Below are 14,498 nucleotides of genomic sequence, written 5' to 3'. Positions count from 1 at the left end.
AGTTTCCTTATCAAAAGAAACTTCATCATTGTCTAACTAAACAATAGTTATACTATGCGCGCTGTAGCACGGTGCGGGTGACAGTTGCCTTATGACGTTCATAATACGAACTATAATCCTGAATCGCGGTAAACTTTAAATTCGCGAAAAACAAAATGCTTTACCTACTAAATTATAGTATTAGGTACCTACTCGTACTTTGAAAGATGTGAAGGTGGAATAGACTAAGATGATCTAATAATAAAATTAAAAATTCATTTATTTCAATTAGGCTTAGTTTACAAGCACTTTTGAAACGTCAAGTTATGTCATGATGTATTGGCGGTAATTAAAGTCGAAAACTTTAAATTAACGTTAAGTACAAGGGGTTCTTGGTCCGAGAAGAGCCCACAACAAACTCAGCCAAGGTTTTTTTTGTTTACCACCATTTTACAAACTTATCAAGAACTAAGCACACAATCGTATAGTGCAGTTCAACACCAAGCTTTTTGATCATTTATACTAGCGGACCCGCTCAAGCTTCGCTTTGACTTATTAATTTATTTATTTGCACTTCTTCCCTATCCCTACCTTACACTACCCTACTCCTACCCCTACCCCTACCCTACCTCTACTCTACCCCTACCCTACCCTACCGCTACCCTACCCTATCCCTATACCATAAACCTACCCTACCACTACCGTGTCCTACCCCTACCCTACCGCTACCCTACCCCTACCCTATCTCTATACCATACCCCTACTCTACCACTACCCTACCCTAGGATTTAGGAGTTTGAAAAATAGATGTTCGTCGATTCTCAGACCTACTGAATATGCACAAAAAATTTCATCAAAATCGGTCAAGCCGTTTCGGAGGAGTATGGCAACGAAAACTGTGACACGAGAATTTTATATATTGGATAATCATTAACACTATACTAAGACTTTCCTATAAGCTTGGATAATAACCAGAGAAAAGTACGAATATCTATAAGCTAACTCATTTTAGGAAACCAGCAAGCAATCATTGACCGGGACACGCAATCAGTACACTTAAAACTACAATACCGGCTCTCCGCATCTATATTTAGACATGCTTTCGATTTCTATTCGTTTTTGCGCTATTGAAGTTTTACTTTTAAAGGCCGTCCTTTTTTTGGCAACATTACTCGTTGAGGAACAGTTTTCATCTTCGTGGCAGGTTCCACGTGCATTATAACATTATTGTATACTATTGTGCGAGATATATGCCTATATGTTATTCCAAGCTTAGTTTTATTTACCCATACCAGCAATTACATGGTATGGACATGTAATGCGTAGAGAGGAAAGTCATATTACTAGAAAAATGTTGAATCCACAAGTGGAAGGTCATAAGAGGAGAGGAAGGCCAAAGAAGAGATGGTTGGATTGTGTGAAAGAGGACATGTGTGTAAAAGGAGTGGATGATGAGTTGACGAGTAATAGAAACGAATGGAAAAGATTGACATATTTTTCCGACCCCACTTAAGTGGGATAAGGGTAAGGAGATGATGATGATGAGCAGGGCTATTCTGTAACGACGTTTTGTACAACTCGCAAGTGCGAGTTTCTATTTTTTTTATTTATTCTTTACAAGTTAGCCCTTGACTACAATCTCACCTGATGTAAAGTTTCCTTTCAAATTACAAAAAGGTAGTTTTGGCACCGACTTTAAATCGATCAGTAGAATAGAACATTGGATACAATCTACTATGCTTTTTTTTAAGTATATCTTTATGTTTTATAAAGTTAGTTTGATTTTTTTCAAGACCTTCATTGTTTCCTCTCTTTTTTCCAAAATACATTTTTTATATTATCTCTACAAAGTCATTCAGTTTCTATAGATACTTAGATACATTTAAACTTTGCCAACAATGACAATAACTATAATTCACAAACGAACTATGTTTATACCACGAGCCACGAAATTCTAAATTCAATACCATTCATTATTATTCAGTATATCCACGAGACTTGTTTGTGACCGCTCTACTATTTGCACGACAAACTCAAACAAGTATACAAATAAAGACACACAATACTTACTGAAAACATAATTTGCGTTATTCAAGTGTCTCTTTGGGTTTTTGTTTGCGATATTGGTTCAGGACTAAAGATCGATGACATGACCTCTGACGTCGTCGGGCATGTTCTATGGATGGTTTAAAGTCTCTCTACTCTAATGTGAGCAACACACGATCAGTTTTATCGGCTGTGAACCCGATAGCGCTGCAAGCATGTAAGATTACTTGATCGTCAGTGGCTGACATAATAAGAGAATGAAATGGAACTTTACTACCACTATGTTTTCATCTATCTGATGACATAGGTATTACTCGTATATTAAAAGCAACGTGAATTACTTCTATGATTCAGTGATTAGCATACGCGACTAGGGATCATGAGGGTCTGAGTTCAATTCCTGGCTGAGAAATATTGAGATTTTTACTAAAAAAATTCAAGAAATTTGTAGGCCCTTAAACTCTCGTGCCTTAGAGAGCACGTTAAATTATCAGCCGAAACCCGGGTCTAAGATCCATATCTCCCGTATCATTATACCTCTCCAATAAGGAAGGAGACCTTGCCCAGTAGTGGGCATCGAACCACCACCCCTCGGTGATGAGTCCGACCGCTTTACCGTTGAGCTATTGAGGCTCTAAATGATGATGATGCATATCTTAATATCCGCCAAACGGTTTAGGCATTAGAGCATATGAATGCATGAGATATAGACATATGTGACATTCCTAGGAATATGCCAAAAATCATTACCTTCCTTCGTGGACAGAGGAAAGACCTTGCATTGGAAGGAAATGGCAAATAATTATTATATTATACATACATATTGTGTATGTGTACCGGGCCTTGAATTGCTTTAGAGTGAGCGCACTATCATTAATGAGGCGATATTGATTTAAACCATCTGCATTATTGAAAAGGGATTACTCACATTCCTACTCGATATAATTATCAGATATTATGTGCACTACAAACTATATAGTATATATTAAATATATGCACAATTAGAGTTGCCACGTTAAGGGAAAAGTTATTTTTAACCGACTTCCAAAAAGGTGGAGGTTCTACGTTGTGTTGTTTTTTTTTGTATGTCCAGCCATAATTTCGTCATTTATGGACCGATTTTGAAAATAATTTTTTTTTTTGTTTTGAAGGGTTTAATTTCAGGGTGGTCCCATTCTTTGGATTTAATATTAATTAACACCTTTACTTTCAGATCCTATAGTAAACCATGAGAGAGATATATCTCTTGAAGACATATTGATATTATTGTCAACCAATACCAGATTCGAAGATATCGCGTTCTCTTTCTTTACGATGAGTCAACAGGAATATTTTCGTTTCCTTTGCTGTTATCTTTTTCTCTTTATGACATAAATCACAGGCATCTTAATTTCAAAGTTTAATACCTGATAATGGTTGTTAAAGAATTTAACAATAATACCCTATGCCCGAGAGCAGTAATAGCCCAATGGATATACCTCTGCCTCCATTTCCGAAGGGTGTGGGTTTCAACCTCCAACTTTCCAATTGTGTGCATTTTAAGAAATTAAATGTCTCAAACGGTGAAGGAAAAACATAGTGAGGAAATCTGCATATACCAGAGAATTTTCTTAATTATCTGCATGAGTAAAGTCTGCAAATCCGCATTGGGCCAGCGTTGTGGACTATTGGCGTAAACCCTCTCATTCTGAGAGGAGACTTGAGCCCAGCAGTGAGCCGAATATGCCTGGATGGTTCCAATGATGGAGCAGTCAGGTGGAAAAAAGCTCCATATACCCTCTTCTATAATTAGGGAGTATATGCAGGCCTGTAAAATTGGCCTATCGGCTGTTAAAATAGGTTGATAATGATGATACGTAATCGCAGTATGAACGAATAGAACATGTGCGGCCCTGTTCGCGATCCACGCAATGCCAATGTTATCTTTCATCACACGCGCGACCTCAGCAAGGCGAAATCTTGTCTGTCTGTTATATTTACAACTATTCAACTATAGTACAATGGAATTCTAACTAGCAATGTTATATTATGTATGAGAAAGTATCTATACTAGTAATATAAAGCTGAAGAGTTTGTTTGTTTGATTGAACGCGAATCTCAGGAACTTATTCCGATTTGAAAAATTCTTTCAGTGTTAAATAGCCCGTTTATCGAGGAAGGCTATAGGCTATATATTATCCTCGTATTCCTACGGGAACGGAAACCACGCGGGTGAAACCGCGCGGCGTCAGCTAGTTTTTTATATAACTACGAATTTAAGTAAATATAAGACTCTTCTGCTAACTTTATGAAAACTAGCTATGGAGTTAGTTGTTTAGGAATATGGGGATAAAAAATACAAATCATAAATAATGTGATCTTCTACTGGTAAAAGAATTGAAATAGATAGTTAGAGCTAGTTCTGTAATTCTGCAATTCAAATGAAGGATTTAAGTAAAATCTCTACAAAAATTTCAAGTTCAAAATTAATAAATTTGGAAGTTACCATCCATATCTTATTTTAATTGCACAACAGCAATTAAAATAAGTAAGTATTGTGTTAATTGCTTCTTACAAGGTCACTACATCTATCTCAGTGATTCATTTAAAAAACGTGTTTAGCTCTTGTAAATGAAACACAAGATTTTTTACCATGAAACAATATCTCAAAAACTGTGTTTGCACTAAAATTTGGTACAGATGGTTACTTTTATTAAGATATCCTCTATGAAAGGATCCTCTAATTTCACCCTTTTAGGGTAGTTCTTGTTGGATTGTAAAAAATCTTAAATTTACAAAAACAAATAAGGCAATTCAATGTTATGATGAAGGGCGAACACATTCCCGAAGAGAGTATTTTGTAAATTCAGAATTCAGTTCCTACTGGATAGTAAAATATCACAAATTCATCAGCTTGTTTAAATCTATATAATATATAAAAGAAAGTCATGTTAGTTACTCCACTTATAACTCAAGAACGGCTGAACCGATTTAGCTGAAAATTGGCAGGGAGGTAGTTTAGAGCCAGGAGAAGAACATAGGATACTTTTTATAAAAAAAAGTCGGGTTTTCCCTTCTGATGCTATAACTCCAGAATGCACGAACCGATTTCCATGGTTTTGCATTCGTTGAAAAGGTCTCGTGCTCCGTGAGAAATTTCTACGTAGGGTAGGGGTAGGGTAAGGGTAGGGTAGGGGTATGGTAGGGGTAGGGTTGGGGTAGGGTAGGGTAGGGTAGGGGTAGGGTACGGGTTGAGTAGGGGTAGGGTAGGGGTAGGGTAGAGGTAGTTGAATGTTTACATCGAGTTTCATGCAGACGAAGTCGCAGGCGTCTGCTAGTATATAATAAATCAAAGTTCATTACTTCATTACTTCACATAATTGCTTCAAAATATATTAACAATGACAATATGAATAATATTACTCGCTTTGAAACAATGACAATACTAAAATAATTGCACTTTCTTATTTGCCCAAAACCAATTACAGCTAGCTAGTACTAAATTAAAAATGATAAACAATAGCAATCAGATTGAATCATTGTTATAAACTACATGACAAGACGTGTGTTTAAGATCCAATGACCTGCATATACCTACTTAATATAGATAATTAAAAAATGAGTATATAAGCTGCACATTCAATACTAACTAACACTTTCACTGTTTAGTTAAGTGATGAAAGTCGCCTGCATGATTGAAAGCCTCTGCTTAAAAAAAAGTAGATAAAAAGTTGCTAACATCAATTTAATAGTTATGGTTTTTAACCTTTGCCTGGCTGTGTAATTAAAAAAAAAACTTGATAAAGGTTTTTTTAATGTTCAATTTTGTAAGCACTTACCCATCAGTAGTTACAGAGTTGACAGACAGTGTTTCTGGGAATGTCATCTGGTGATCGGTTTCCTCAGTTTTCTTCTCTTCTGGTACACTTTTGACTTCTTGCAATGGATCAGGTTCAAGAGGCTCGTCTGCTTTGGAGGATTTCTTTGAAACATTGTGGAGACCAGAAAGATCAACAGAGTTAACCTCGTCCACTTGAAGAGCTTCAGCTAGCACAAGTATGAAGAGAGCACAACTAGAAAGAGGAAAACAGGGAATTAGTCTTTTGTATGGGGTAGCAGTCTCATTGGTAAATGCCTAATGCCCATTCTCAATTAGGTTTATTATTAAATATAGGCTTATAAAATAGTATTACAAATAAATAGTTTTTAACTGGATGTTTAATGATAATACTTAGCAAAATATATAGAAAACCAGGCTGACTGAAAAGTAAACTGGGGCTTTATTTTAATATAGGCCTATATTATTGGCTTTAGTTTCAAGTTAACTTAGTTAGTTACTTAGTTTATATTTCCATTATTTTGCGAGAAAATTATAAAAAATAAGTGTATTGGTGCTTATAGAGAACAACCAATTGGTTTACTTGAACATAGATTTTGAGTTTGATAGAGCATATTGTACTTACCTTGAAAGCACTGAGATAGTCAGCAACGACGTGTAAATAATACACAGTCCACCCTTCATCGTAATATTAGTGCAATATCCACAGTATAGTTCATTTTGTGTGTAAAATTAAAACATAATATTCACAGTGCACCGAATGAATATTTAAATTTCACCAATAAATTAAACCGCGCTTCACTCGGCCACACTAAACTTATTTTTATTCATCGTTGTCACGTTTAAAAAAAAAATACATTGTTTGAATGCGAGAAATTAAAAATCGAGGACACGAAAAGAACCCACGAACATTTTGTGATTTTCATAAAATCTGTCAAAAAATGACAGTTACGAAATTCCAGTGTTTTCATGGTTGAATGATCTATGATTGACTTGCATCCTATTGGTTGAAATTAACTAATTTAATTGATTAACTGATTTGCACCAATGGTAATAAAACATTTAACACATTTCCTTTTTTTTCATTGGCTTACATTCTGTGGCAATTATCAACGTTCCTTTAAACGCTCAGAAATAACGGCCACTTTACTTTAATCGTGATTTTATATTAACTTTGGTGATTTTATTCATACAGTTTTAACATTGGTAATATTATTTTATTATAACTTTATCTTTGTTATATTAGATGTGTATTTCTCGAATAACAATAACTCAATTTACTGTGATAAAAAATTAATTATTAGTCATTTGAGTTGATAAATTTTAAATGCTTATTAATACAGGCAGAGGTCGCCGTAGTTCAATCAAAATCAAATGTCAAACTCAAGTCTCTCTCTGACAGCTCATCATCAACTGTCGTTTTTATTTTGCGGCGTCCGTCCACATCAACAGCGGCGGTAATTTACAACAAAAAAGTAAAAAATGGAATCATTATTTGCAATTCCCTTCTCTGTTCTTGAATTACCGAATATTAAAATCAAAAAGCCGTCATGGTTGCAAGCTCCGTCGGCGATGACAACGTTTTCGCTGGTGTTGTTTTCATACTTTTTAGTCACAGGAGGTTAGTTTTGATTTCCAATTAGATTAACGTAAAACAAATATATATTTTAACTCCCGGATTAAGTTATTGTTGTGATAATATCTAGAATTCACTTGGATTTGGTACCTATAAAAAGCTGTGTCGTTAATTATTGGCCATAAAATGCTCAGTCACTCGAACCCACTCACTATCATAGCTCAAGATGGTTGTAAAGCTGAAGTGGGATTGACACAGTACAAAGAAATGATGGACGTCCCAAGGTTCCGGATTGGCGACCCAGTACTGGGAACTGGTATCTTTTAGCTGATAGAGATATAAACAATATAACCAAAAGCAAAGCAACCCTTTTTACTAGGTTCAATGCTACTTACAAGTATTAAATGTCATATAGACCATATATAAATGAAAACTTGCCAATGTACATAATAAGTGGTGAAAAAATTAACAATAACCTACAAAAATTATATTTTACTGCATTATTATTGAATTGTTCTGTACAGGTACACATTATGTAAGTGTAATGCTTCAAGCTCTTCACTGTACCCACAATTCATGTTTTTCTCACTTCCCTAGAATCCACTTATCTCTAGGCACAAGGTTGATGAAACATTTGAAAAGAACTACTATAAATACAAACATTCAAATAGCCTTTCAGAATTTGAACCAAGAAGAAAAAATTCCTTGACTGGCCACTTGGACGAGATCATTTAATATAGAGCAAAAGTGTGAGCAAAGATAGATACACTATTCTTTCTCAGTTTCTAATAAGATTTATCTCTTCAACTGCTTAGCCTGTGGGCCAATAAATGTTATGTAGACTTTCACCAGCCTGCCTAAATGCCATGTCTTGGCATGTCTAAAATGGTTGAGTTTCAAGGCACTTGAAGAATTAATTAGGCTAAGGAACTATACATAAGTGCTTCTTTGTTGCAGGTATAATATATGACGTCATAGTGGAGCCACCAAGTGTTGGATCTACCACAGATGAACATGGTCACAGCAGACCTGTAGCGTTCATGCCAAACAGAGTGAACGGCCAGTACATCATGGAAGGATTGGCATCTAGCTTCCTTTTCTCTCTCGGAGGCCTGGGCTTTATAATCCTTGATCGTACTCACAACCCCACTACACCCAAGTTAAACAGAATTTTACTGATATCTGTTGCTTTCTTGTGTATACTTGTCTCTTTCTTCACCACCTGGATATTTATGAGGATGAAGTTGCCTGGATATTTGCAGAACTAAGTTTTTTCAATGTGGAAACTAAGTAATATTTTATTTGCTTTGTAATAATAAGTTGAAATATATTTTATATACACAATTCAAATTTTAATTCATTTCAACCCAACATATTGGGTTGGTCAATACAAAAATTAGCAGAATTCAAGAATTATTAGGCAAAAAAACTTTAGCAGCAAATTATTTCATTTTAGTTTGTTTTATGTATGATGAGACAAATATCTTGGCATTCTATGGATTCACAGTGTAGGTGTAGGGTCCATATAGTGTGGTAGAGAGAACAACATCGAGCACAGCTTGGGATCCTGACCTGGATGAATGGTTAAGAAGTTCCTTTATGACATGGTCACATTCACCTAAGGGCCAACTATGGGCCTTATTAGAAAGCTCAAGCACTCAATGGGAAATGGTTACTCCATTTGGTGCTATGCTTGGAGTTTCTCTGCGTGATCGAATCAGAAATGAGGAGATCTGCAGACAAACCTTAGTCATGATATATCTCAATGAGTCCCAAGCTGTGGTGGCAATGGGCAGGCAAATAGTTTGAAGAGCCGATTGACTTTGGGGTCCTAAGGTGACTACCTGCACTGGAAAGAGTAGTGTTGGTCGACCCCCCAGCTGGACTGAGTACATCAAGTAGGTCACAGTGAAGCGCTGAAGTATATTGAATGCTGGTGGCTCAAGACTGTTGTTTGGAAGTCCATGCAAGAGGCTTATGTCCAGCAGTGGAAGTCCACCGGCTGATAATGATGAACATTCACCTTCTCTACTCATGCTATATATATCTGCAAAACCTTAAAACTCATGTTTAAAAAATTTATGCTTGAGATTAACAAGAGAATTTTTTTACAATAAAAGACATACTCTGTGGAAGATATCTTTTATTTATTAAAAGCTAAAGTTCACTAAACAATATAATCTTATCAAATATTTGGCAGTTCATTGAGTACAATAATATCCTATAATATACTTGAGAAATTATATAAGTAAAGTTTTCTATAAAATTCAAAAAGGTACATCACAACACAATGGATTGAGAAGGTAAACATTCATAAATTTGACTAAAGAAAAATAAGTGTGATTTGTATACCACTGGCTACACCCATCAGATGAATTTTTTCACCTAAATAAAATATTAAAAAATTATAATTATTAGTAGTCAATTATGTAAATACATTTAACGCGGGTTAAATAGACTGCCTCAATGGGTATATAAACATATATACTCATTGAGGCAGTTGAGCAATCGACGGCAGTCAACGGCAGTCGACTGCAGTCGTCGGTAGCAGTTGCTGCTCTTGTAAATGAACCCTTAATTAAATATAAAATACTATATTTCAAACAGATTTCCAATTCACTATTGATTTTCATTGTGAATTACATATTTACAAGCATAGTAGTATTGTTTTTACCCATTGACCAATTGCAGGTTAAACCAGTGGGTCCTCACAGCTCACACCTCTAATACTAAAAATTAACTAAGGAAGACACTACATTATACTTCATAAGGACGTTTACACAAACACCTAGTTTAAAAAGTGAGATACATTCGAGATTTGATTATCGACTTAACATTACGTAAGTTGTCTTAAGTGAGCAATTGTGAGCTACTGAATAACTGTTACTTTTTATATACAGTAAGCAAATGTGCATAGTATACTGTAATATAAATGGCAGTGGCGAAACTATAGAGTGGCGACTGAAAGAACTAGCAAATTACCACAGGCCCATATGAGGCTCCTGCTCAAGACACCAGCATAGAAATAATTGAACATTAATAAATAAAAAGCTGTTTGCAAGGAGCCGAGGAGGAAAATGCCTATGTCCAGCAGTGATAATGACAGTGAAAAAAAAACAGTTATAAAATTGCACAAATACTTTCAACTATTAACTATAGTTAGACACAACCAAAGACCAGAAAGAAGGATCTCTTGGAATAAATATGTTGTTAAAATTAATCTTATTTTCATCATAAATATGCTTTTTTCAGGTAATTTATACATATTATAGCCTCAGTAGCTCAACAGTGAGAGTGGTCGGACTCATCACCGAGGGGTGGTGGTTCGATCCCCGCACCATTGGTCTACTGTTGTACCCACTCCTAGTAGTCTTTCCCGACTAGTTGGAGGGGAATGGGAATACTGATCATATTATAAAAAAATATGGGAAACATTCTTTTTAAAAAATATATATGCATATATTTAATTTATATTCGTCATCAACCCATATTCGGCTCACTGCTGAGCTCGAGTCTCCTCTCAGAATGAGAGGGGTTAGGCCAATAGTCCACCACGCTGGCCCAATGCGGATTGTCAGACTTCACATACCAGAGAATTAAGATAATTCTCTGGTATGCAGGTTTCCTCACGATGTTTTCCTTCACCGATTGAGACACGTGATATTTAATTTCTTAAAATGCACACAACTGAAAAGTTGGAGGTGCATGCCCCGGACCGGATTCGAACCCACACCCTCCGGAATCGGAGGCAGAGGTCATATCCACTGGGCTATCACAGCTCTCTAATTTATATTATTATTAGATATTTGACTAAAATGCACACAATAGTAGTACTAATATTGGTAACTACTACAGTAATTAAAATTAAATAATAACATGAAAAATATTATGGAGCCCCATATAATGAATTTGCCATGTACTAAAGGTGGTATACTCATGTACATGTAAGGTTAGCATAAACAGATACACAAGTTGTGATAAAAAAACCTATTACCAGCCTCCATTAGTCTTCTCTATACTTTCAGAATCCAAGAGACGTCAAATCATATAACACTTAACAGGTTTGGTGCATTGACCTCTTATAATAAAAGGATGCACAATCATGTAGAAAATTTCACTTGAAAACTGGCCAATTTTGTTTTGACAGTTTTAAAATTATTGGTAAAGAAAATTATACCTAAAGGCCTTTAAGTCCAATATTCAATAAAATCCCAAATTCAGAGCAAATTCAACCTTAAGGATTGAGTTTAAGGTTGAATTTGCAAATGCGACTACTTAAATTGAGTGCCAAGAAGTTGAGTTTGGCACTCATTGTGTGGGGACATTTTTTGGTCATGATTGTGCATCCACTTTTTAATAGGTTTGGTGCTATCATCATATTATGCCAATACTTTTGTGAAACACCTCATAATCATCATTACAATACAATGTGGTTGAGAAAATCTAGAAATTATTATATTAACTAAGCTTCTACAAGTACATTGTTTTATTAACCTTTTAACCTAGATATCATCACTTGCATGGCAGTTATTATTATGTTTGTTTTATAAAAATTTAATATTTCATATTATGCTCACTTATGACAAAGTGGAGTGGAATGTTTTGTAATATTCTTCACAGTCTTATTCTGAATGAGCTGAAAACAATAAAAAAATCGGGTACTATATATTAAACAGATATTTTGAACAACAATGAGGACAGTACAATACTAATTTTGAACAACAATGAGGATGGTAAAATACTGAATGCAAGTTTGAAAAACTAAGAATGAAGAGAGACAAATATCTTAGCATTTCATGGATTCACTGTGCAGGTGCTGGGTCCATTGCATGGTAGAGAGAAAAACTCCGGGCAGACTCCTAGTATTTACTCACATTTAAATGCTATGATCATATTTTAATTTATAATTAATACTAGCTGACGCTGTGCGGTATGACCTGTGTGGTTCCCGTTCCCATAGGTATATGGGGATAATATATAGCCTATAGCCTTCCTCGATGAATGGGCTACCTAACACTGAAAGAATTTTCCAAATCAGACCAGTAGTTCCTGAGATTAGTGCATTCAAACAAACAAACTCTTCAGCTTTATAATATTAGTATAGTGTAAGAATATTTTAAATCATGCAACTTGAAATTAAAGTTGTCCATTAAACTAGGTAAAGAATCTAAATAAATATGTACTTACTGGCAGAAATCTGAGCTCTTATCAATAATATGTTCAAACTCTGCAAACGACAAAGCTCCATCGTCATCCAGATCAGCTTCCTCTAGAACATTCTGCACCAGCTGCTGTATCTCCGAGTCACTCAGCTTGAGCTCTGGGCCGCACAGGCGCTCGATCACTTCTCGCAGGTCTGACACTCCTATCATGTCATCACCATCAAAATCTGTAATAGTCAAGATTTTTTTTTATTCTTTACAAGTTAGCCCTCGATAACAAACTCACCAGAAGAAGGATGAAAATCCACACACCTTTCGGTTTCTACATGGCATCATACTGAAACAGTAAATCGTGTGGTAACTAGCCACAGCCAAAGCTACCCACCAGCCAGGTATTGTTTTTGAAGTGAAAAATTATTCAATTGTTTTATGAGTAACTTAACTATAGTAATATTACAAAGAGGCAAGATAAGATTTTTTGTTTTTTTGGTTGTTAACTCAAAAACTACTTTACCAATTTTAAAAATTCTTTTACCATTAGAAAGGTTTATCTTCACATATGTTTTCTCCATTTTTCACACAGAAACTGGAACTTTATAGAAAAAACTGCAGGGTGTTTGCTAGTATTGTTTATACTATTATCGCAATCAATTTACCATTTTAAGATAAGTTTTAATTATATTTAATTTGATTTAATCAACTTTCCAAGCATAGCATGGTACCCTATTGCTGCCCATAAACCGGTTTTCACTAATATTGGTAACAAATAATTGACAACATTGCCATTGACAGCTAGCATTTGAATACAATAACTAAGTCTGATCAAAAGCATCAATTTGGTCTAAGTAGAAGCGCGCTTACCTAGAAGATGCCTATTCACTCTTCCTTTGAGGTGTTTAATTTATAATGATAATAAATAATTTATAATGTCAGGAAACGGAACTTAGCGGACATATACTACTAATGCCAAATTTCATCTTTGTACATCAAGTGGTTTTCAAAATTTTGTGATAAGTGACCTTTTGCATTTATATATTGATATTAATATACATCTGTTCCATTCAGATACAGTTAACTAACCAAAAATCCTGAAAGCATGCTCAGCTTTCACAGCCTTGGGTGCATTTTCACTCAACACAGACATCATGTCGAGGAAATCTTCAAAGGTACAGTCCCCATCATTGCTGGAACTGAACACCTTGCATATTCTGTCTCGGAAAGGGTTCACTCTCAGTTCAGGGTACTGCAGAACTTTGGCCATTGGCAACTTAGCGTTTTTGTTGTGACCCACCTTCTCTGGGGCCAGGGCTTTAAACTTTTGATGTGCACTGGAAAAAAATATAAAAATAATAAATATCATCAATATTTAAATGGATTATGAACAATAGAAAATTGAATTATTTGGCTAATTTCTGCGAAAATCTGATGCTTTCAAACAGCAACTTGGTTTTAGCTTAAAAATCTACATTTATGAACCTGATAAGTAATACGGTATTTCAGGTGTGTGAATCATAGTAAGTAATAGTAAAAGTTATACACTTACTAAAGCACTTCTTTCTTAGTAAAATACGTCAGATCCTGAAATAGATTTCAATAACAATTATTAGAAAGGGAATTAGTCACTCTCATTGTTGTGGTTTACTGTGCTAAATAAGTTTACTTACTTCGTAATCTTGTAGTTCTTCCTCAGTGAATTGACTTTGGCCCTGGCCCATATTTATTAAGCAGTACTTTACCTTTAAAACGAGCTCTATAATTTGAGCCGTAAGCTGAATTTAAATTTGTTTTTAAAAGTTGATTCATTAATTGTACAAATTACTTTGAAAATATAAAATTCTGCTTGAGTTGACAACTTGACAGTTGTTCAAATAATATAAATCTGTCACTGTCATTTATGACAGTTCTTTCGTTTTGTTAT

The 14,498-nt window shown here is 35.1% G+C and overlaps 3 protein-coding genes across 3 annotated transcripts in view; 1 reads left to right on the top strand and 2 right to left on the bottom strand.

The window, feature by feature from the left end:
* The window catches only part of LOC112047949 (SUN domain-containing ossification factor), an 83,399-nt gene extending 76,535 nt beyond the window's left edge, over positions 1–6,864 (bottom strand). The window contains exons 1-2 of the mRNA XM_024085273.2: positions 6,468–6,864; positions 5,844–6,077 (exon numbers count right to left, since the gene is read on the bottom strand). Coding sequence (XP_023941041.1) covers positions 5,844–6,077; positions 6,468–6,526 — 293 coding nt within the window. The 5' untranslated portion in view covers positions 6,527–6,864. The remainder of the gene's footprint in view (positions 1–5,843; positions 6,078–6,467) is intronic.
* Positions 6,865–7,238: 374 nt separating this feature from the next.
* LOC112047950 (oligosaccharyltransferase complex subunit ostc-A) lies at positions 7,239–8,762 on the top strand. The gene is made up of 2 exons (XM_024085276.2): positions 7,239–7,463; positions 8,376–8,762. Exons 1-2 carry the CDS (start codon positions 7,325–7,327, stop codon positions 8,684–8,686), a joined length of 450 nt encoding a protein of 149 aa, XP_023941044.1. The 5' UTR covers positions 7,239–7,324; the 3' UTR covers positions 8,687–8,762.
* A 782-nt stretch (positions 8,763–9,544) lies between these two features.
* On the bottom strand, positions 9,545–14,454 carry LOC112047948 (calcium and integrin-binding protein 1). Its single transcript, XM_024085272.2, has 5 exons — positions 14,245–14,454; positions 14,124–14,158; positions 13,661–13,908; positions 12,606–12,807; positions 9,545–12,054 (listed from the first exon to the last, which is right to left on the bottom strand). The coding sequence occupies exons 1-5, from the start codon at positions 14,293–14,295 to the stop codon at positions 12,033–12,035; spliced, it is 558 nt and encodes a 185-aa protein (XP_023941040.1). The 5' UTR covers positions 14,296–14,454; the 3' UTR covers positions 9,545–12,032.
* Positions 14,455–14,498: the final 44 nt, after the last annotated feature.

Source organism: Bicyclus anynana, chromosome 3 (assembly GCF_947172395.1).
Source record: "Bicyclus anynana chromosome 3, ilBicAnyn1.1, whole genome shotgun sequence".
Lineage (NCBI taxonomy): Eukaryota > Metazoa > Arthropoda > Insecta > Lepidoptera > Nymphalidae > Bicyclus > Bicyclus anynana.
The sequence above is the reverse complement of the archived record's forward strand: the minus strand, read 5'-3'. Positions and strand labels throughout refer to the sequence as shown.